Consider the following 25,048-nt stretch of genomic DNA (forward strand, 5'->3'; position numbering starts at 1 on the left):
GTATATATGACTATCAAACTGCATCTCTTATACAACATAGAGGCTCAGTTTCAGTGCAAAAACACATTCAAGTAGTTTATAATATTTGATTGATGAAGAGTGGTATCAAATATTTAGAATTAAAATTTTATTTTGTTCAACATATCATATCCAACCTTAGTTAAGTCATTTTTTTTAGAATTAGATAAATAAATATGTTGTCCTACCAAATTATAGAGAGCAAAAATCATATTTCTAACTTTCAGTCACAAAAAAAAGGTGAAAAAATAAGTCCGTAGCACTGAATGACTTATTTCAACATCCAAACAAAGCGGGAAAAACAATATTTCTCACGCGCGAGTACAATGCCGCAGACTACCCTCATCTCTGAACCCTAAACACAACTCGATGAGATTTTAGCGCCCTTTTTCGACACGCTTTACGACAGAACTCGCAATGAAGCAGAATGATCACTTCACCCATTTACAGCACTACAGAGTTCCGGTCTCGGGGATTCCGATTCAAGGAGTTCAAACAATTTCAAGAAAAGACCAGAAAAACAGGATGTATGAGTTGCTATAACAAATAAAAGCATCGAATTAGCGCATTTCATTATACCTAATCATGTTCAGCTACAGCCAACTTAAACCACAAGCTGAATACAAAGCCTTGAAACCCCCCCACCCCCCCTCTCTCAATCATAAGATTTATATAAGTTTGCAGCTTGAAGTTTAAATAGTAGTAAATAATAATAGCAGCACCTAGAACTTGGGGGATCAGCCGCCACAGTTTACAAGCATCGAGGGAAGTAGATCTGACCCACATATCCTCCAGCCATCGCCCTTCTTACGTTAGCCTCGAACATCTTAGGGTTGTTGCGTAGGACTGCTGCTGCATCGTGATTCAACGGGTCCTCGTCGTTCGGTTGCTTAAGCGAAAGTTTGAGAAGGTTAAATAGAGCCACACATCTTACTGTTGTAAACTGAAACATTAGAATTAGAGATTATTTCCACATACATGTGACTGGAACACGAACGGGTTCAAAATATCACGCGCAACATTCACAGTAGAGTTAAATTTAGACCCTTCATTTGTTCGCATGCATATATGAGGAAAACATGATGTTTTCTTTAGTTGTCTTTTGAACCCCAAAAGCTGTGTCTAATTGCTGATATCGGTAATTTCTTACACTCGAAGAAAGAAAATAAGAAGCAATTAGATAATAAATAGTCTCGGAAAGTACTTCTTTCCACAATTAGAAATATTCTAGCTCACGACTCTAGAAAACTCGACAAGCAACGATGGCTCGATACCATTTCTGTTTGAGGGAAGGACAATTAAATATTGAACTGATGCAGGACAAATTAGAAAACCATAATTATCTTGCAAGCGATGAGGCCAAAAGTAATATTAAACTGAATCGCATAAATTTTCAGAAAACTAGAGACAGAAATTTAGAAAAAGAATCAGAAGGAAAGACGAGGAAGAACGGAGAATAGAGAACCTTGAAGAAGAAGATAATGATATCATAACTGCAGTCAAAACACAAATCCAGATTTTTTTTTCATTATAACTCATCTCCTATATTACAATCACAGGCTATGTTTATAGTCTTCAAAATATAATCCTAATATATAAACAAATCTCACGATTTTAGAAATATTTCTAATCCGAACATATCTAAAAAAGCCCTAAACCATATCCCTAATTTTTAAAATTTTATTTTATATGATAAATCCTAAAAATCCTAATAAAAAGGACAAACAAATTAACAAGCAGAATAATCCCGAAAATTGGAAAAAAGTTTAAAACCTAACTGACTCGATCAAACCTATTACAGAAAATCAACTCAAATAAATAAAAAGACAACTCGACCCGGTCCTGTCCAAATTGCGTTCTGCATCATGTATCGTACGAACTTACATAATGATCTCAAATGCTTATATATTGTCGATTATATCTTCCAGTAGGTAAATGTCTTCCAATTGCAGATCCTAAGCTAGAGTAAAATAGGAGGATTGAAGTAGACAGTCCGATAGATAGACAACATATAACTTTGGTCAATAGAACTATCCACAAGCACCTATGTAATTAGTGCTTTTATATCACCGCCTTTATGCGATGGAATGTAAGAGGCTTTGCATGGAAACAGGGTTAAAGCTATGATGCTCATTACAGTTCGACCCGCCATTGAAACCAAGCAATACATCGAGAGCAAATGAAATGTCGATATATGACCTAGATAAGCATTTGATAGAAATGAAAAGAATGATATGCACTGTCACTCAGATTTGCACTTAGAGAGAATTGACGAAAATAATACAACAAACTTAAAGATTACAAGTACCATGAAGAGAAGATTCAAGCCGTAAATTACTGTGTTGACGTTGAGAACAGGCTTCCAATCTTCACGGAGAATATTCAGGCAGACATTTCCTTCCAAGTCGATATTAGGGTGATAAACCTGATTAAATATTAACTCAAACATCAACTTAAGTTAACGGTAAAAGCTTAAAAAACTAGTTATAGAATCTTTCTAGAATCTTGAGACAAAGAAATGATTATAGAAATCCAAGCTGTACCTTGGTCTTGCACCTGACCTTCGGTGGCTCGTAAGGATAAGAAGGAGACACTTGGAAGGTAAAGAGAAATTTACCGCCTCTAAGATACATAAGATTGGTGAAAGATGTTATACAACATTCATGTAAAAGCGACAAGTTTGTACAGAGAAACTCTTTCAAGGGCAATATAATATAGAATCTGACAGATACAAATTGCAGAATCAGCTGAAAAGAGTTTCTGGAATCTCTAAAAGTTTGTAAGAGATGATGCTCCTGAAATATAAAAATAATTTGTGCATGAAAAACGACCGCTTACAGATAATATCCTTCATCGGGGCGGATGCTGATCTCAAAATTCATCAGATCATCCTTTCCGTTAGGGAAAGAAATGGTTGTCGTGTTAGGCAGATTAAGTTCCGTAATATCTGCGAAGTATGAGTTTCAGCAATCGAATACAATAGCTCGTTGCAAAGTCTAGAAAAAAAGTATAGTCCTTGTCAACAATCATGCCAAGAGAAGACAAAAAAAAAAAAAAGAAGAAAAAGAGAGTAAAATTTTGCTTGAAATCAGAAACTAATTAATACAAAAGCACAAAGCAAACTATTCCAGGAACAGGTTCAAAATCTGAGATTCTTGCTCTTAGGAAACAAGTTCATGAGTCAGCAAAGTCGCAGTCAAAAGAAACTAACTAACAGTTATCGAAAAGTAATACTAAAGCAATAAGCCATTAACATAAACATAGAAATCATGTGCTCTTTTGAATGCAACAAACCTTTATGAAGACGTAATTCCCCTGCACTTTGCTTCTTGATAGGAGCCCTTCCATTTGCACTTGCAGTATCCTCCTTCTTCTGTCCTTTTAGCTTAAAAAGATTTATCACTGTTCTGCAGAAAAGGGAGAGATGAAGCAGAAATAGTATGCACGCAACAATAAGAGCAATCAAATTATGGAGAATATAGATTACAGCATAAAATATGGAAGGTATTCATGGTACAAAATTTTTTGGCAGAAGCCTGTGCGGTGCCCGCCTTTCTATTCGAAGATGGGCACGTCTACCATGATCTTGCTAGTCTAGATCAACTCGACCCCCAAGACTAAGTGTAAGAAAGAGAGAGTAGAGAGAGTGTATCTGTAACCTTTGCTTCTAAGTAATAGAGTACTTAGTTTTTGCAGACCCTTGCTCTCTCTCTCTCTCTCTCTCTCTCTTGCACTTAGTTTTTGAGGTCGCGGAAGTCCCGAATAGCAAGACCGAGGCAGGCTTGCCCATCTTCGAGCAGGAAAGAGGAGGCCGCGTGGGCTTTGACGAGCAAAATCACTAAATCTGTGACACTAAGATAAGATCACTCAAAGACAAACAATGAAATGCAGAAACGAAGAAACTTTGCATGATAAATGAATTAAAGAAAAAAAAAAAGATCTACTTTGCGAATTCATAGCTCTTACAGCTAAAACAAAACAAAACTTTCCTCATAACTCTCCAATAACGCGGACAATCTGCAAGAATTTCATATTAGTTCTTCCATATGTTTGATTAGTTCAACTATACCATGGCAAAATCCCATAATTTCATAGATAGGGCAAAACATCAAGATGTTAGAGGTTTGTTTGGTTTTTCGAAAAATATCCCAAAAAATAATTTTCTGGCTAGAAAAGTATTTTTCGTTTGTTTGGTTCATAGAAAAAAGTATATTTTTTAGAAAAGTTCTTTCTCCAGATTTCATGAAAACTTGTGTTTTCATTTTTCAAATTTTTTTATTCAAAAAATAAAAACTATGGAAAACAGTAGTTTACATAGAAATTTCCTATCATCGCCATAACCTATACCGTATCATGCTAAAAAAATATCAGCACGATACGACACCCGTACCAATAGTAGGAAACCCGACATGTAGCTATCTCAATAAAGTGCAAAAACTCTAATAAATATATATACTAAGCAATCAGAATATACCGGTGCCAAAAAAATAACTATTTCGCGCCAATGTGTGCCGGCACACCAGTGGCAGGGAATTGTGTCGAACACTTGCCGGCACAAATTCTAACGATTAGAAACTCTTCATATAGCTAGCTTGGGATATGGATTCTAAGTTACATGTGATGAACACAGAGAACAATCCAAAATTCACAACAAAAGTAGAAAATGAAGCAAACCACATACATGATCAAAGATTAAAATCATAGCACATGTGTGTGTGTGTGTGAGAGAGTGAGAGAGAGAGAGAGAGAGAGAGAGAGAGAGAGAGAGAGATTTTGTAGTGAGCTAATGACGAAACCCTCACTATCAAAATACTAATCACACTAGTAAGCAAATGTGATGTATCTAAATTATCCACAACCAAGATATGCAAGATTGGAGTAAATGAAGTTGAAAGAGAAAAATCCAAGCACAAGCACAACAACAACACAAGATTTACGTGGTTCACCCAAACCGGGCTATATCCACGGGCACGGAGAGATCAAATCCACGATCAAATGAGGAGATTACAAGATTTGGTTAGAGATTACCACTTTATCATAATGGGCTTACAACCTTGCAATGGAAATCCCTTCTTGCTACACCTTCTTTGAAGCACCTTTCGATTCCGCGAATCCCGCTTCGGAATACCTCTTAGAATTCCTCCAATCTACGTTGGAAGTCTTTGAATCAAGCAAGAAGAACAAGAGAGCTCCTTCTCCAACCCTCTCTACACCTCTCTTTTCTATTACAAGAAAAGGGAAAACCTAGAGAGCAAAAAATGAGAACTCACTCTCTCTAACCCAAAGAGTTATCTCTTAACACCACTTGGCCCAACATACCAAATGGGTCAACTAAAACCCAAACCAAATACTAACTAGCCCATTACATGAGTTGTTGAACCAAACCTAAAATAAAGCCAATTAGGCTAATAAGTGAATTTGATATCACTAACCCAACAATCTCCACCTTGATGGCAAAATCACCGCTCCTCATCTCCGCGCCAACCATGTGCCTTTATCCTCCGCTCAACTTGAAGCCTAAAGAAGTTAGGCTCCAATTCAACTTCTCTACTTGTACCAGCTTCGTGAGCATATCGGCTACATTCTCATGAGTGCCAACTTTCAACACCCTCACCTTGCCATCTTCAATGACATTCCGGATGTAATGATATTGCACATCAATATGTTTAGTCTTTTTATGATAAACCGGATTTTTAGCCAAACATATTGCACTCATACTATTACATAATAAATACATGGGTTTAAAATTCATACCAAGCTCTTTCATCAAACCTTGAAGCCACACCGCCTCCTTGGTTGCCTCGGTAAGTGCCATGTACTCGGCCTCCGTGGTTGACAAAGCCACCGTTACTTGAAGCTTGGACATCCAACTAATTGGACCATTTCCATGTTCAAATACAAAGCCCGTTGTAGATCTTCTCTTGTCAAGATCACCGGCAAAATTAGCATCAACATAACCTTGCATTGGCCTTGAGTTTTTGCCATACATGATTGCATAATCACTTGTACCTCTCAAATAGCGAAGAACCCATTTCGCCGCTTCCCAATGCACCTTTCCGGGATTTGCCATAAACCGACTAAGAACACCAACGGCATTGTTTGAGATAAAAAAAAAAGTTCGATTTCGAATTCAAATTCAAATTCAAATTGAGGATATAGAAGGAAAGAAATTAATTGTGATTTAATTACTACTTTCCTTAGAGGATTGGATGTCAATAAGGAAAGAAATAAAAAAAAAATTCTTACCTTATCTTCAAAAATTTTGAATTATTTTCGAAAGTGAAGAGGTCCCAAAACCACTACAAAGAGGACCACAAAATTCAAAGATAAAATTTTTTTCTAGGGAGGGGAAAAAGAAAAGAAAAAAAAAGAGAAACAAAAAAAAAAAACAAAAAAAAAGAGAAAAGAAGAACAAAAAGAAAAAAAAAATATTTTGTTCATTCCCCCTCTCCAATCCGTACACAAATAAAAAAAAAAAGAAAAAGGGTTTTGACTCTAATGATGATGCGACGGCGACAACTTCGACGACGGCACGACAACGACGACTTCGACAACGGCGACCACAATAATTTCTATAACAACAGGAGATACGCATGCGTACGCATAGCGTAGGTGTGATTTTTTTGTTGGTTTGATCAACCCGACCATCTTCGTGATAGGTTTTGAACCGATCAAATCTAACATCAAATCATCACTTTCGCCATGCGTATGTATTGTTAATCTCCAAGCCGTGCGGCCATCTTCGCGATAGGCTCGACATGGTCAAAATAATTGATCGAACCGGAGGTTTTATTACGTAAGCTGTGTGGCCATCTTCGTGATAGGCTCGACATGGGTATAAAAAATCATGCGGCCATCTTCGCGATAGGCTCGACATGGTCAAAATAATTGATCGAACCGGATTACGTAAACCGTGCGGCCATCTTCGTGATAGGCTCGACATGGTGAAAATAGGTGATCGAGCATCATTTATTTCGTTACGAAAACCGTGCGGCCATCTTCGTGATAGGCTCGACATGGTCAAAATAATTGATCGAACCGGATTACGTAAACCGTGCGGCCATCTTCGTGATAGGCTCGACATGGTCTAAAGCATAAATCGTGCGGCCATCTTCGCGATAGGTTCGACATGATCAACTTCGTTTATGTAAAAAAAAAATAAATTAAAAAAAACAAAAAAAGAAGAAATGGCAAAAAAAGAAAAGAAAAAAAAAGAATGAATAAAAAAAAAAGGGAAAAGAAAATAAAAAAAGGGAAAGAAAAGAAAAAAAAAAAAGAAAAGAAAAGAAAAGAAAGAAAAAAAAATACAAAAAACAAAAGAGTTGTTCAGCGAATGGATTTGGGTTATTTGAAAATGGCTCAATTCATCATTTACTCATAAGCCGGTTCAACTCATATCGAACGGAGACTCAAGAACTTCAAACTAAATAATTAACCGGTTCGACCTGAACCAAATTAAAAGTTAGTTCAACTCAAACTGAACCACATGAGAATCGAGTAGACCGAACCACGAGTTAGTTCAAATCAAACTGAACCACAGAGAGGTTCCAAGTCAAGCCGAACCATAGTATATGCCGGGTTCAACTCAAGTAAAAGCACAGGAGGTTCGAACCAAGCCAAGTCGAACCAATTACAAATCGGTTCAGCCTAAACCGAACCATAAGAAATTCGACTTGAACTAAAGTGAATCCGATCTGAACTGAACCAAACCGAACCGGATTCGAACTGAATCGAACCGAATCCTATCTGAACCAAATCATAAGGGATTCAATTTGAACCGAAATGGATCTGATTCGAATCGAACCATAGAAGATTCAACTCGAACCGAAGCGGATCCGATCTGAACCGAACCGGATCCGGTCTGAACCAAGCTATAAAGGATTCAACTTGATCTGAAGTAGATCCAACTTGAACCGAACCAGGAAGGAGTCAACTTGAACCAAAGTGGATCCAATCCGAATCCCACCAGGAAGCATTCGACTCGAACCGAAATGAACCAAATCGGATCCGAACCCAACCGGATCCTGTCTGAACCGAACCACAAAGGACTCAACCGAACAGGATCCGAACCAAGCCGGATACCGATCTGAACCGAACAACAAAAGATTCAACTTGAACCAAAGTGAGTCCGATCTGAACCGAACAGCAAAAGATTCGACTCGAACCGAAGAGGATCTGATCCGAATCGAACCATGAAGGATCTGACTTGAGCCGAATCAAAGCATACGCCGGGTTCAACTCAAACAAAATCATAAGAGGTTCGAGCCAAGCCAAGTCGAACCAATTACAAGTCGGTTCAGCCTAAACCAAACCAAAGGGATTCGACTTGAACCAAAGCGGATCCGATCCGAACCGGGCCGAACCGAACCGGATCCCTCTGAACCAAACCAAAGGGATTCAACTTGAACCAAAGCGGATCCGATCCGAACCGGACCGAACCGAACCGGATCCCTCTGAACCAAACCAGAGGAATCCAACTTGAACCGAAGCGAATCCGATTCGAACTAAACCAAACCGGATCCGGTCTGAACCAAGCCAGGTCTTTTGCTCTAGAGCACATATCGAGTGGAAGTCAATCGTGCTAGACTAGTCCTAACCCATAACTTAGGGTCTAGTCTAGCCTTTTGCTCTAGCACATATACCTAGGTGAATCCTTACCCAATCGAGCTCGTAATACATATACTTAGAGTTCAAATCCGACTACCCCTAATACATATACTTAGCGCTTAGTCAGACCTTCATTCTAGCACATATATACTGAGGAAACTCGGTTAATCCTGATACATATACTCGGGAATTAGCCACCTCTCCACTTTCGGTAATTCGACCTTCCTCAATACATAATACTTGAGGTCTGGTCAACATCTCCACCTTGAACATATAACCAAGGTGAATATAATCGGACTCTAAGACATATACTTAGACCAATTAGACTCTAATACATAGAGTTAATATCACTGATCTTAACACATATATTAGGATCAGTCGACCACCTCAATACATATATACTTGAGGCTCTGGTCACAATCTCCATCTTGGAACATATAACCAGGTGGAACATAATCGGACTCTAAGACATATACTCTAGAGCCAATTAGACTCTAATACACAGATTCTAATATTGACTAGGTTTTAACACATATACTAAGGACCTAGTCAATATCACATCCAACTGAATCCTAATACATAATACTTAGGATTCAATTTATGTACAGGGGGGTATGCCCCTGCTTAAGCCATGTACACGGCAAACATATCAATAAAATTTATTGCCTATTTTGTCTCTTTATACAGCATTTATATTTGTCTCTTAATCGGAGGTTCCTTAACACCGAAAAGTTGTGGGGGTAATTAACCAACAGATTCTGAGTCTGTTAGAAGACCATGAACCTAATAATCCTGATTTCAAAATAAAACTAAACAAATTTTATCTCTACCATGAAGACCACTGTCCGCCTAGAAACACCCTACGCGGGCCGGTTCGTTCGGCGCAGACAAGCATATGCAATGTCCGGCATGTTACACACATGGCAAACATCAACTACCTACAACACTTGAATAGGAAGACCGATTCATCAACTTCTTTTCCTCTTTCGCTTTGACTTTGCTCGGAAGATATTTAAAGTGAGACGCAAATGGTGTCTTTAACCGAGCCTTTGCTTTACTCAATGCCAAATTGTATATCAATTTTTCTATCAAATCCCTTTTGTAAAGTGACAATGTCCATTTGCCTATCCCGCCAAATCTCCATCAAGCAATTTGACGTGCCGAGTCCGAAATCTTTTACTTCAAAGGCTTTACTCAATTCATCCTTGAGTTCATTTGATCTTTAGTTTTGTCCTGCATACTTATACAGCATGTCATCTCTACATACAACAACCAAAGCCACAAAGGTACTATCTTTGAAAGAATTTTAAGTAGACACAATGGTCATACTTACTTTTGGAATCCACGACTTAGCATAAAAGTGTCAAACTTCGATAACCATTGTCTTATGCTTGTTTGAGTCCGTACAAAATTTCTGAGCTTGCATACAATGTCCTTATCCTTCTCTATGAAGCCTTGAGGTTGATACATATAAACTCTGCTTCTAAATCTCCATGTAAAGATGCCGTTTTAACATCTAATTGTTCAAGTTCCGAAATCATTCATAGCAACAAAACTAAGAACGAAGCTGAATAGAAACCAATTTAACAACGGAGCAAATACTTCAAAGATCCATACCTTCCTTTTGTGCGAAGCCTTTAGGCAACCAATCTTGCTCATACTTTGAATTGTCGCCATCGTTCCTCTTTTGATTTTGTACACCCACTTGCAACCAATTGCTTTCCGGCTCTTTGGCTGGTTTCTCGGCCTTTCGTTAACCAACGTTCACCCACATGTTTTAGTTTTCTCCTTGGCTACCCTGTTAAGTTTCCATATCTCGTTCTAACCAACGATTTCCGAAGCGTGTTTTCCTTCCATACCTAAAGAAACTTCATAAACGAGGGCAACAATTTAACCAAAGATAAGTCGAACAAGAATCAAAACAACGATACTTACTAAACCTTGAACTTGTTAATCTACAATTTTGCCGTAGAAATGTACCTCTAAATCTTCGTCTCCAAATATACATAGTTGGAGTTCCGAAGTATCTCTTCCTATTCCTTGTAGAACATACGTTCGAGTTCTTTAATAACATGCCTGAGTTTGTTCGTAGTTCTGTTACCATAGCTTTCAAACTGTGAAAATACGATTCAGCACCTAAGGTTTCTTCATTCATACTGGTAACACAGATGAATTTTAAGAAGTTTCTATCATGGAAACACCGAAACCACAACATACACCTACTGTACGAATATCATACGTTCCTGTTTGATTTCTAGTTACTTGAGTTCCTACTTAACTCATTTCGGAAACTTCATTTTCTAAAGCCTAGCCGTGCAGTTTAAGAACCGTACCTCTAAACCGCCCTATCCGTTTTACCGTGTAACAGTGAAAATGTTTTCCCTAAACATCTTTTTAACTATATGTTCAAACCGTACTCATTTCGTTTCCGCCATTTCTGTGGTAAACGCAGAGTGAAATTTAATAGAAGGCTCGTTTCAGGTTTCTGCTTTCTCCTTTTCTTCAACTACTTAGCTCAAAGGATAAGTTCACAACATCCATCGAACTACAAACGGTACCACACATGTACGGGCCTGTAACGTATACGAACAGACGGCGCTTGCTTGGCCGGGGCGGCATCCCACAAAGATCCCGCTCACCAGTAAGTACCATCTCTATTTTAAACAAATACAAAATAAAACTTTAGTCCTAATATCCTCTCTGTTTTATCCGTTTATTTTAAAATAACTATACTAAACGGCACATGTACCGAATTCGTCCCCGTATGGGGGTGACATGTATTTAACTTAGGATTCATATACATAATCCTAAGTCAACCTACACTATAACTGATCCAGGAATCATATACACAATTTTGGATCAGTTATAATCTGAGACACATAATCTCAGATTAACCGAGATTCATATACAGAATCTCAGGCTAATACAGGTGGAACCAATATACAAGGTTCTACCTCTACACTGGTCCGGAGTTCATATATACATAACTCCACCCAGCTTGATCTAGGATTCATATACACAATTCTAGATCAGCTATAATTTGAGATACATAATCTCAGATTAACCGAGATTCATATACAGAATCTCAGGCTAATATAAGTGGAACCAATATACAAGGTTCCACCTCTACACTGGTCTGGAGTTCATATACATAACTCCTTCCAGCTTAATGGGCTTTCACCTCTCACCGATTAAGGGCTCATATACATAGTCCTAATTGGCTCAAAGTGAGATCAATATACACGATCTTACTTCCAGACTGATTCGGGATTCATATACATAATCCCCATCAGCCTAAACTTGAGATTCATATACATAATCTCGAGCTAACCCATTCCTAAAGTGAGATCCATATACACGATCTCGTTTTCCGATTGATCTGGGATTCATATACCCAATCCTGATCAGCTCGTGCTAAACTGAAGGTGAGATTCATATACACGATCTCGTTTTCTGGCTGATCTGGGATTCATATATACAATCCCAATCAGCTCGTACCGAACTGAAGGTGAGATCCATATACACGATCTCGTTTTCTAACTCCACCAAATTCCAAGCTTCATTCTTGTGAAGTGCCACAATTTCTTCCTCCATTGCTTCTTTCCAATGCTTTGCATCAATAGAATTTATGGCTTCTAGAAATGTGCATGGCTCTTCTTGTTCCACAATTAGTGCTCGAAATGTATTTGGATCTACAAAATCCTTCAAATGCAAAGGTGTGTGCCGCTCTCTTGTAGAAGTCGAGGCAAGTCATGTATTTCTCCACCTTCATGAGAACTTTCTCCTTCATTGGAATTTTCATGGGTTTGATCATCGACCTCACCATATTCAATCGGTGTATCTTCTGATTCAATGTCTTCATTTGGTGAGAAAGTTGAAGATGGAAGTTCAAAATTTTGAGTATCATTCCGGACTTCTTCCTCCTTGATGCTTTCATGTTCTACACCCTTTTTCAACACATTTGATTCATCAAAATGAACATCACAACTTGTGATAATTTTGTGAGCCACCGGATCCCATAACCGATATCCTTTCACACCTTTTGTATAACCAACAAATATGCATTTTCTTGATCTTGGATTTAGCTTAGTTCTTTGACAACTAGGAACTAATGCATAAGCATAACAACCAAATATTTTTAGATTAGAATAATCACAAGGAGTTCCGAACCACACCTCCTCCGATGTCTTTCCATTTATAGACATGGAAGGTGAGCGGTTGACAAGATAATAAGCCATGGATACGACCTCGGCCCATAACTCGTGCTCCAAACCGGCATTGCTCAACATGCTACGAGCAAGCTCCATCAATGTACGGTTCATCCTCTCGGCCACCCCATTTTGTTGTGGATCATACGGATTTGTATAGTGTCTTGAGATGCCATTCTCTTTACAAAAGAGCTCAAACTCTTTAGATTTGTACTCCAAACCATTGTCCGATCGGAGAACTTTAATGCGGCGTCCGGTGAGGTTCTCTACTTCGGCCTTGAAGTGCTTAAATGCTTGAAATGCCTCACCTTTCGACTTGAGAAATTTCACCCAAACCTTCCGTGAGAAGTCATCAATAAATGATATATAATAATTGGCACCACCATATGAAGTAGTAGGAGAACTCCACACATCCGTATGAATGTAGTCAAGAATACCTTTACTTGTATGACTCCCGGCTTTGAAGCTTCGCTTGTGATGTTTTCCATAAACACAATGTTCACAAAATTCCGAGTCACTAAAAGTAATATCCGGCATAAGTTTCTTCTCTACTAAAATCATCATACCCTTCTCACTCATATGACCCAACCTTCTATGCCATAGTCGGATCGAAAGGAAGGTCATCATTTTTCGTCGCCGCATAAGTTTCATCCGTCATTGTACTCCCCAATAGCTTGTACAAGTTTCCAACCCGAATGCCTTTCATGACAACCAATGCACCTTTGGAGACTTTTATAACTCCACCTTCCCCCGTAAATTTGTAGCCTTTGTTGTCCAATTCGGAGAGAGAGATCAAACCTTTCTTCAAATCCAGAACATGTAGCACATTTTCAAGTATTCAGACCATTCCATCATACATTCTCAAGCGCACCGAACCAACTCCCACCGTTCTACTATATTGAGTTGTTTCCTATCGAAATTATACCACTATCGCATTCCTCATATGTAATAAACCATGAACGATGTGGACACATATGATGAGTAGCGCCACTATCAAGAATCCAATTTTGATGAAACACCGAACTAGAACCCGCCATCAAGACCTCGTCATCAATAACACCCGATGTTGTTTCCTCAACTTGATGTGCTTCATTATTCGATTCCGAGTTTTGTTCACTACTTCTTGATTCACCATTGTCCCTTCCACCATTGGAGCCTTTTCTTTTTAGACAATCTTTCTTCATATGTCCGGATTTGCCACAAAACCAACAAAGCCTTTTGTCATTCCGATTTCTAGACTTTGATCTATTCTTTGACTTACTTCTTGAAAAATATTTTAACATATTTTCACGTTCTTTATAACGACCTCTTACTACTAGTGCTTCTGTTTCACCCTTCGAACTCCCCAAAGTTACTTTCTTTCGAAGTTCATCGGCCAACAATGCACCACAAACGGTGTCCAAGTTAAGAGAATCTTCTTTAGTGCAACTTAAACTTGTAATCAAAGTCTCATAGGAATCCGGCAATGTGCATAACAAAGTGATGGCCTTATCTTCATCCTTCATCTTCTCCCCGATACTCTCAAGCTCACAAATAATGTTGTTGAATACATTCAAGTGATCGGAGACCTTGGTGCCTTCTTTTATTCTCAAAGAGTACAACCGTCTCTTCAAGAAAATCCGGTTGGTAATTGACTTGTTTTGGTACAAGCTCTCTAACTTTGCCCATAATCCAAGAGCCGTTTTCTCTCCAATTATATTGAAAAGAACTTCATCCGCTAAGCACATGCGAATGGTGGCTAAAGCTTTCATGTCCATCTCCTCGCATTCATCATCGGTCATCCACTCCGGCTTCTTATCTTTCCCAAGTAGAGCCTTGTATTGTCCATGTTGTACCAATAAATCATGAACTTTTAACTTCCAAAGTTCAAAGTTTCTCTTTCCATCAAATTTGTCCACTTCCAATCGATTTGTTGCCATTGAGACAATTTATCGAACACCTTGCACTCAACCTTGAAGCTCTGATACCAATTGTAGTGAGCTAATGACGGAACCCTCACTATCAAGATACTAATCACACTAGTAAGCAAATGTGATGTATCTAAATTATCCACAACCAAGATATGCAAGATTGGAGTAAATAAAGTTGAAAGAGAAAAATCCAAGCACAAGCACAACAACAACACAAGATTTACGTGGTTCACCCAAACCGGGCTACATCCACGGGCACGGAGAGATCAAATCCACTATCAAATGAGGAGATTACAAGATTTGGTTAGAGATTACCACTCTATCATAATGGGCTTACAACCTTGCAATGGAAATCCCTTCTTGCTACACCTTCTTTGAAGCACCTTCCGATTCTGCGAATCCCGCTTCGGAATACCTCTTAGAATTCCTCCAATCTACCTTGGAAGTCTTTGAATCAAGCAAGAAGAACAAGGGAGCTCCTTCTCCAACCCTCTCTACACCTCTCTTCTCTATTACAAGAAAAGGGAAAACCTAGAGAGCAAAAAATGAGAATTCACTCTCTCTAACCCAAAGAGTTCTCTCTTAACACCACTTGGCCCAACATACCAAATGGGTCAACTAAAGCCCAAACCAAATACTAACTAGCCCATTACATGAGTTGTTGAACCAAACTCAAAATAAAACCAATTAGGCTAATAAGTGAATTTGATATCACTAACCCAACAGATTTTACTGAGATGCAAAGAGTTGAGGGTAATCGGCGCCAAGGGAAGAGGCGGAGAGGTTTGAGCAAATTAATATTATTATTATTGTTATTATATTTAGGATAAACTTCAAATATCACCCCCGTGGTTTCGCAAGTTCTCACTTTAGTACCCTGTGATTTAAAGTGTATCAAGTTAGTGTCATGTGGTTTTATTTTTATCTTTTCGTCAGCTTTTCCGTTAATATTTTATTAAATTATATACAAAAAAACTTGAGATACCCCACATAGATTTATCGAATATTCGCTTTAATACTCTTTAGTTTTAACTTTGTCACTGATTTAACGAAAAAAATTAGTAGAATTGATAATAAAAAAATAAAAATAAAATCACAGGACACTAAATTCATACACTTTAAACCACTGGGTACTAAAGTAAGAAAGTGTGAAACCACAGGGGTGGTATTTCAAGTTTTTTCTTATATTTATTAGTATTAAGGATTAATTTCGTACATATTCCTGCAAAGGTGTGAAATAGTAAATATATCCATACAAAACTTAAGTTATTAAATTTATTTCTTTAAAAATTTTCTGATTTGCAAATATATTTTTTCAAAAGTTCTAGTTCATTCGGATATGTCCCCGCCATTTGATTTGCCATTAATTTTTTTTAAAGATGGGTGCATAAAATTACCATTTTACTCTTATAAATTTGTCCCTATAAAAAATTATTTTTCTTTCTCTCTCTCTCTCTCTCCTAGCCTTTGCCGCAGCATGTGTGGCATACCTCATTTTTGCCGCGACTGAGAATCTCACCTTCGACGTTGCCGCTGTTGTAGGTTTTACTGTTGCCATAGATAAAAAGGAGAGGGTGAGACAGATGACGAAAATTTAACATTAGAATACAAATTATATATATATATATATATATATATATATATATATATATACGGTAANTATATATATATATATATATATATACGGTAAAAAGGTTATTTTAGCTTTTAGCTAATTGTACTTAGCTTTTTTAAGTCATAGTTTTCTAAATTTCGGTAACAGAAGAATATTTTTGCAAATGAAGGACTTTTAGAGAGATAAATATAATAACTTAAGTTTTAAAGGAAAATATTTGTTATTTGATATCTTTCCAAAGAGCCAAAAACAATTATCCCTATTTATTATTATTAGAATTATTTGAGGAATTTTGGGTACCATGGAGCTGAGAGAAAAAAAAAAAAAAAAAAAAAAAAAAAAAAAGGAAAAGTTTTTGGTGAAAATGTATGAAGAGCGCCTTAACTATAATAACTTCTGAAATAGCCCCTCACCTCTACTTAGTTTCAGTCAAATCTTTAATCGATCTAGTTTTATTTGCTAGAGAGTGGTCAAAGATATCTTTAACTTTGGTGATGAATTTGACAAAATTTATAATTATTTTAACTAAAATTCAGTTAATTTCAAAAATTGAATTAAAATTAAGGGGTCCATTTCAAAATGTTCTGTAGTTGAGGGGGTCTCCATACATATTTACCTTTGCATTTTCCTTTTTTTTTTAATGAAGGGAAAGAACAACTTGGTGTTTTTTTAGATAAGAAGCAATTATAAGCATACTTAGGCTTTATTTGGGATTGCGGAAAGATTACATTACGTGCGGTGAGAAATGATGATGGTAAAATACCCCTAAGCCTTAGTTAAGTTTACGCCAACAGTTCAAAATCCATCTTAAGAAAAAGAAAAAGAAAAACAGAGTACTGATATAGTTGCTTTGGAATATTTCCTTTTTAGGCTACATAAAAATTAATTTCTTTTAAAAGTGTCTTTTTGTATAAAATATTTATTAGTTTATTTTGGGCTAGGCAAATTATGTTAAAAAATTGTAAAATATTTAACGTATTTTAAATACTTTAAATCAGTTTATTAGAGCCAATCGTTGATTTGAAAGTCACAATATCGAAAATGATTTAATAACACTGAGGTCACCATACTTCTCCGAACACATACATAACTATCTCTTTCTCTCTCTATATATATAATCTCTTTCTCTCTCTATATGTATAATCATTGACTATTTAACTAATCTTGCATAAAATTTGTTGCATATATTGTATTGTGGCTTGCTCACAATATACGCAAGTAGTCAGGGCTAGTAAGTATAGTATTTGATGGATAAGGAGTATGATAAGATATCTAAAAAAGTATAACTTATTCAGTCTACAGTTTATTTTTTCATGATAAAATATAAGGGTTTTTTCTTATTTATTTTCGGCTATTATTCAAAATTTTCAAATTTACTTACTTTCCAGCACCATTACTTTAATAGCTCTAAGTTAGAGTTTAAAGCTTGAGTTTAGTTTTGTTTATACTTCTTTTAAGTAGTATTAACTTGATCTATCTGTGGTGGGCTCATAATTACTAGATGTTTTTACACAAAATACCAACGTTTAAAAGGTAAACATTAGGGTTTTTGCCGTAGACGCGAGATTTAACTATGACTCATCGGATTGGCACTTAGAAGCCCAAACTGAGGCCCCTTTTAAGTATTCATCGTTTGTTCTTTTTTTTCACTCGAATTTGAGGGCTAATATATTGTGTAAGGTTTGGAGATATTTTCACATCACAAAACCTAATCTTGATCGAGTCAAATTAGTTTGAATTAATTATATATTATGTAAAGTTACAGTTGTGTAAGCTGAATATATGAATATTAAAAAATATTTATCTATCTATAATAGCATAAGCTTTCGGAGAAAAATAATTTCTTTAACATGGTACGAGAGGAAGCGGTCCTGAGTTTTAGGAGTACAGCTCATCGCCCTAGCTCGCAGACCCTCTCGGTAGTTCAGACATGCTCGACCACATCATCATAGGACGTATTTGACGAATCTTTGTACCATCTCTACGAGTGTCAGTCGAGTGAAGCCCTCGTATCTCACACAGCTCGAAGAGTATAAAGGACACGATTGGTAAAGCCGACCGAACGACTGCTTATACTCGCTTATACTCCTCGTCCTTTGATAAATATGGTTGAGCTCGTTCTCCAGCTTAGATTTAACGCTGTCAGGAAAGAAAGCGGAGAAGGGAAAAGTATGAAAATTCTTCAACTGCATCCGTAGCGCACCAACGGGCTGCCTCTCCAATATTGATACAGACCGTTGATCCGCCGCCTCTTCCAAGTAGTGAGAGGCCAGCCGCCAGCATCACCTTCTCCGTCTTCGGGGTGGCAAGTCTTCGAAAAAAAACCTCTCCATCTTTGTAATCCCCTCCTCAACTTGACCTAGATCTCGTTTGTCGTCATCATACTTAGGCAGATCAAACGGGCGAAACTCTGCCAACTTTAATTTGGCCGACTCACGTCTTCCGCAGCGATGGTTGCTATAGTACTCATATTGTGACTCCCTATTTCTCGAGGATCATCCATTCTAGAACTACTTTAACTCTAATATGTTTTATTCTCTTGTAGAACACAGCGGAGGTATTCGTTCGTATTTTTTGCGAAAGCGACTTGCGCTAAAATGCGATGAGTTCCGGATCGTAGAGATTGATTCACGTGTCTTCAGATCGTCCACGAGGGCCTTCTAACGCTCCAACATCAGGCCATTTGAAGTGGTCGAGAGAATCGGTCTTAGTCGTGAATCGATTTGGTTTGCCACCGAAACCTTTTCAAGATTTACAATATCTTCCATGTGTCTGCACCCCCGAAATATACTCTACTGATCCAACAACCACTCACCAAATGTAGTGTAACTTCCATTATAAAAATAAAGAAACATAAAGAGGATGTTGAAAAGATTCACATCTAGAAAGGACCACGAGGGAGAGTAAAAAAAATATTCTTAAATGGATACTGGGAATCTATGTGGATTAAGATGGAAGAATTAAAGTGTGGGGTGGAGCTTTTTCTGCTTGCCTTTTTCATAAACTTTTTGATATTCAAAGACTATTTTGGTATAAAAAATGTCTTTCTAGAAAAAGATCTTTGTCACTTGTCTCTTGACCTGTGACTTTGATTTCCTATATAACAAAGTAAAGCACCACTAAAAGAGAACAAAGAGAGAGAGAGAGAGAGAGAGAGAGAGGGGGGGAGATGAAGACCATGAGAGGGGAAGTTGTACTCAGTATTCCAGCAAAGAAGGCATGGGAGATGTTCACAAACAATGAGGTGTTGAGCAAGATTGAGCCGGATATGCTCGCCAGTGCCGAGTACATACAAGGAGATGGCACTCCAGGGAGCCTGAGGCTCTTCAAACTTGGACCTGGTAAAAGCAGATGCCATGCTCTTTTAGCAAATAAGCTCTGAAACTTTCATTGTGATAGATACCTTGAACACTTTGTGGATCCTAAACACAAAAGCTTTAATTTAAAAATCTTCCTTCTGCTGCAAATAGAAATGATTTTCCAAGTAACTCTAGTGCACCGAAGAAGTACTCTTTATAAAGCTTTAAATGCACATACTTGTGAAACTTCTCTACTCTCTAAAAACAACTAGGTGATTGACAAACAGAACTTTTCTTTCTTGAGCTTTTTCTTTGGCAAGGAGCTAATAAATAAGCTACTAAGGACACAAAGTGAGAACTTGAAATTTTGATACTTACGAATAGTAGAGAGCTGAGCTTTTAATCATTCTCTAATTATCAGAACTCTAGCTAAAGCCAAATAGACTCCAGTTCTCCACTCAAATGTGTTGAGATCATTTTGTCATAGGTAAAATACTTGGCGAATTTCCTTTCATTAGAACAAATCTTCACGCGAAAAAGTACTAGAAACTGTTCTCTACATAGCTTAAAGTTGTGGAAAACAACCTTAGTTTCATGCTTTGGGCATATAGAAAACCCTGTCCACTGATGCTTGAAGTTTTTATAGAGAAACTAAATGATTCTTTTATGATTTACCTCGCATAAAAACGAAGAGAGCTAACATGATTGCTCGACGGACGCAGCACTGCATGGTTACGTGAAGGAATCGATGCAGAGGATAGAGAAGGTGGAACCTGGGCGGTGCATGTCGTACCGTGTGGTCGGCGGCGAGCTGAGGGGCATGTACGACCCGTACCGCGTAACCTTCTCCTTCCTTCCTGTCTCAGGGAAGGAGAACGAGCAGTGCATCGCTGAATGGAAGGCCGAGTTCGAGCCTGTTTCTCCTGCCGTCCCGCCGCCGGAGAAGGCCAAGGAAGCTGCTCTTGGCTTCCTCAAGTGCTTTGAAAGATCCCAGCTTTGCATTTGAGGTAAACATCTAGGGCTGGTCCTCTTAATTACCATCCTGCTATTGCACAACTTTATTTGGTCCTGTACTTTTCACCTAAGCACTTCAGTTCGAAAGCTTTCACATTTCCACTATCTTATAGAATGGCGACTTTATCCTTTCACCTATAAAATGGCTCAATTATTTAAAATGACCAGAGCCTGAAATGCAATATATGTGAGGGTTCAGGGATTAAAACATTAAAAAGTGCAGGAACGAAGTTGTAATATCTGGATGGTACAAGGGCTATCCATAGATGTTACCCTCGTAAAGTACTACATAATGGATGGTTTGTGTCCAAGTGTATCTTAGTTTGTATATCACTGTAGCTTTGCTAAGTATATATGATAGTGTTTGTGTAATTGTACCTGTGAAAAGAATGTCAGCAAATCAGTAAACTAGCAACAAGCAAACGATACTGTTGACTAAGTTATAGCAGAGTAGCTGTTGTGTCATGGCTCCCTTCTTGCTGCTGTTAATGGTTAAATTTGGCTATGTACTTTATCAATAGTTAACAACTAATCCTTATATTTAACAAGAACTACACGACAACTTAGTATCGTAGCCAAAATGAACTTCTGGTGGACTCTAATCCGGGGTGTTTGAGAAATTAAATAAAACTATTCAAGGATACAAATATAAAATAAGGCAAATAATGGCAACTAAATCATATGGCTGTTCTTTAGGGTCTGGGACGGCTTCTCTAGTTTGTATTTACTCCTGGTGGTCTCTCATGGTCATGGAACAAACAATCACAAGCATCAGAAGCTACTAGTATGGCTCACTGCTTGCTGGACTAGAAAAATTGAAACATAAAGCTACACGCCACCTTCAAGACAGATCAAAAGAAGCAACAATAAAATGTTAACATAGATTAACAAAAGCCCGACAAAAAAAAAAGCAACTCAATAAACCGAGAGAAGAGACCGAACACATTTTATTTGTTTGTTTAGAACATGTTCACTTCTGGAAATTATTAGTTATTCTCTAATTATATGCAACGGTAGTGATACAAATGTGGTCAGTAAATACAAATCAACAAATATAGAGAATACAGACCTGGGTGATTATTGAGTCCATTCTCCAGATTTGATTCAATTGCTCGAGATGCGTAAATACATTCATTCTCCAGCTTGATTCAGCTGCTTGAGGTGTGTAAATATCTTATGGATGGATCAAAGAAGAATGGGTCCGCTTTTTCTCTCCTACAGTTAATCATGCCTTTCAATTTCTCTCCAGCCTCTGCATTCAGAGGAGTGTACCGGATATTTATGACAATTTCACAGTCCATAGAATCCTTATTTCTTGTTTCTTTGGCATCCTCAAAGGAGTCTACGTATCGACAACCTATTAAGCAAAGCAAACCAGATCCAGAATTGTATGTTCCTTCTGCTGAAATTTCTGTCGGTTCCTTCGTATCCAAGGACGCAGTTTGAAAATTTTTGCTTATCTTGCAGCTTACGTTCACCACACCAAGATGCATCTCCCTCCAAGGCTTATGAGGGAATGGATCCACTCCAACCGAATGGGATGATTCGTCCGGGTATGGATATTCACCTAAAAACACCTGATCAATTGTAACTGGGGCTCCACACCCCTGAGCAACTTCTCCCGTATTTATCACTGAAAACCACAATCGCAGATCTCGGAAAGGTCTCCCGTCAGGAAATATTGCAGCACTTCTATTCGTTAGGCCGTCCTTCACACAGGATTTCTTCATGGCATCTGCCATGGCGTAGTTTTATGTCAATACCCGAAGATTTCCCTTGAAATGTCCAATGCTCCAAAATGACATCATACTATAATCATCTGAATCGTCCTCACGTCAAACACTCCAAACACAGCCTTGAACAGAGCTACTACTGCTAATCGACCGCACGGCCAGGAACCACAAACTCATCCGAAATGAACAATCACCAACTGATAGGCCCATAATAGAACCCTTAGAACCCACTACATTACAATTTACAGGCAACAACGCAGAGCAGATTCTTCTTATGATCCCAAAACCCTTCACCAACCAAAGCCTTCTCTCCAACCACAAAGCTATGATATGAAACTCTCCTCTGATTGGATAAAACCACATACTTATGCACCTTACCATCATCCATACAATGGGCCTGATTCAAGAACATGAAATTGTGACCAAAACCTGGCCTTCTTCTGGATTCCAATCTAAATGCACCTTCCAAGAGAGCTTTAAGTCTAAAACAAGGGAAGATATAATCAAACCCAAGCAATTCTTCTTCTTACCCACACTAGAACAAGAGCTCTCGGCCTCGGCGATCTGAGTGTACTCGTAATATGGGGATTCTCTATAGGCCACAAGAAATATCGGATCGAAGTGGTGCGAGGTATTGGGAGCGTCTAGGCTCTCCAAAACCCCAGTTGTGAAAATAGCGTAGACATTGAGGGTTTTCGTGTAATTGAGCTCAAGAACAGCGGAGGGGGAGATGGACGTACCTTGATTGGAACAGGCGACGACGACGCCGTCGCCGACCATGGAGAGCTCCCCGGTGAGCTCGGATCAGGAGCCGCGGAGATCGAAGGCGACACGGAGGCCGGTGTTTCCGCGTAGGGTTAGGGTTCCGAGGAGGTTGAGATCCCCGGGTTTCGGGGAGGGGGAGACAGATAGGGGGGAGAAGGACAAGTATCCGGCAAAGGAGGAGGTGGAGGTGGGGACGAAGAGCGCGTCGCCGCCGGAGAAGTAACCATTGGCGATGATGGGGGCGGCGGAGGAGCAAGACGAGTAGGAGAGGGAGAAGCCATGGATGAGGACCCCTAGATGTAACCCTAACCCTAACCTTAACCCTAACCCTAACCCTAGAGGAGGAGTTGTTACAGAGAGGCGGAGGAGGAGAAGGAGACGCCATTGTCGAGGGACTAGAGCCTCCCCTCCCGCGCGCGGAAAAGGCTCAAATTAGTGAAGAGTAGTACGCTCCGCTGACTTTGACTAACTTTGTCTTCTTATTCACAGAATTGCCACCGTAGTGCAGCATGTGGGACCGTTGACCATCTGACAGAGGCAAATAAACACAAAGTCGGCCGGGACAGGCAATCCAACTCCCTGCTTGCCAGTCAGCTCGCTGTTCCATTTGAAAATAAGCCCGAAATTGGTTCTCTTTTAATAATTGAGCTCATCATGATCCGAATTTTTTTAGCTCGAGTTCTCAACAACAAGCCGAACACAAGTTGGGATAACCTTATTTGTGTTCAGCTTGATATAGCTCAAATATATATATACACATACCTAGACGTAACAGACACTGATACGAAATACGAGACACGACACGACTCAGACATCATGACTGAGCAACTTTTAAAAAATTAGAACACGGACACAGCATGAACACTGCTAATAAAATATAATTTTATTAATATAATAATATATTTTTATTAGATATAAAATATTAATTTTTATAAAATATTATTATATTTCTCATGCGAATTAAAGTTTTCTTTTAGAGCTAGGTAGCACGCTACTCGCTTCGTTTATTTCATTTAGAAATAAACTTAGCTGAAAATATGAATCAACTAGAATTCGAATTTGGGTTTCGGATACCAACCACCAAGCCCTTTGCCATTTGCTTCAGAGACAGTTAGTCATGCGAATGAAAATTAGTAAAATTTTTATTGATAGTTCATATATTAAAAAAAAAATTTCTCTGCCATAAATAATTTATTTATATTGTCAAAAAGAAATTATATGCATTCATCGATACATTCATCAAAAAACTAAAATATTTATCATGTTATATTATATATGCATAGAAAAAGTAAACTAAAAATAGATATATATTTTTTTTAATTGTACGGGCTGTGAATCAGCATTAAATCGGCGTCCAAGGAGTGTCGACATTGGACACGCGTCCGACACGGACATGCGAGGTTTACAGAAATGTCTGTGATTCAGAGACACACACATATACATGAATAGTGCTTCTATATTTGTTATTTTTTATACTGTTCATTCATTTCTATTCAACGGTTAAGATTTAACATTTTTAAAATTATGACTGCAATAACAGATCATTTTGAGAGAGGTATTGATTACTAGATATCCCAAAAAATAATATTTTGGCTTTTTAATATATGGGTAATTTAGTAATTTTATCTCCATTACATTATCAAATCTTTATTCTTTCATTGCTTTTCTTTTTCTCTCTCTATCTTTCCTCCTCATCCATAATAGAGATATAAAGGGGTAGGATTTAGGACGAATTTTCAAAAATTCAAACCTGAACCCGATTGTCAAACTTGAACCGAACACGAATCCAAATCCAACGAATTTTAGAAAATCATATCCAAAGTACCTGACTAAAAATTTGAATTCCGAACCCTAGCCCGAACTTGAATATCCGAATCTA

At 38.1% G+C, this 25,048-nt stretch overlaps 2 protein-coding genes across 2 annotated transcripts; one reads left to right on the forward strand and one right to left on the reverse strand.

Moving 5' to 3' along the window:
* LOC109722088 lies at positions 705 to 6,088 on the reverse strand. The gene is made up of 9 exons (XM_020249974.1): positions 5,773 to 6,088; positions 5,576 to 5,640; positions 5,047 to 5,165; positions 3,805 to 3,870; positions 3,313 to 3,425; positions 2,857 to 2,965; positions 2,562 to 2,640; positions 2,327 to 2,443; positions 705 to 907 (listed from the first exon to the last, which is right to left on the reverse strand). Exons 1-9 carry the CDS (start codon positions 6,086 to 6,088, stop codon positions 770 to 772), a joined length of 1,122 nt encoding a protein of 373 aa, XP_020105563.1. The 3' UTR covers positions 705 to 769.
* Positions 18,601 to 21,196, forward strand: LOC109721869. Its single transcript, XM_020249667.1, has 3 exons — positions 18,601 to 18,811; positions 18,904 to 19,699; positions 20,380 to 21,196. Exons 2-3 carry the CDS (start codon positions 19,528 to 19,530, stop codon positions 20,661 to 20,663), a joined length of 456 nt encoding a protein of 151 aa, XP_020105256.1. The 5' UTR covers positions 18,601 to 18,811; positions 18,904 to 19,527; the 3' UTR covers positions 20,664 to 21,196.

The sequence above is a fragment of the Ananas comosus genome, linkage group 16, assembly GCF_001540865.1.
Source record: "Ananas comosus cultivar F153 linkage group 16, ASM154086v1, whole genome shotgun sequence".
NCBI lineage: Eukaryota > Viridiplantae > Streptophyta > Magnoliopsida > Poales > Bromeliaceae > Ananas > Ananas comosus.

Excerpts from the sequence above, each read along its gene's own strand:
- LOC109721869 (XM_020249667.1), top strand. The coding sequence starts at position 19,528 with ATGAAGACCATGAGAGGGGAAGTTGTACTCAGTATTCCAGCAAAGAAG. Across the intron at positions 19,700-20,379 it reads GCTCTTCAAACTTGGACCTG|CACTGCATGGTTACGTGAAG; the intron begins GTAAAAGCAGAT and ends CGACGGACGCAG.
- LOC109722088 (XM_020249974.1), bottom strand. The coding sequence starts at position 6,088 with ATGGCAAATCCCGGAAAGGTGCATTGGGAAGCGGCGAAATGGGTTCTT. Across the intron at positions 5,166-5,575 it reads CCGATATGCTCACGAAGCTG|ATTGGAGGAATTCTAAGAGG; the intron begins GTACAAGTAGAG and ends CTTCCAACGTAG. Across the intron at positions 908-2,326 it reads GCTTGAATCTTCTCTTCATG|CAACCGAACGACGAGGACCC; the intron begins GTACTTGTAATC and ends CTTTCGCTTAAG.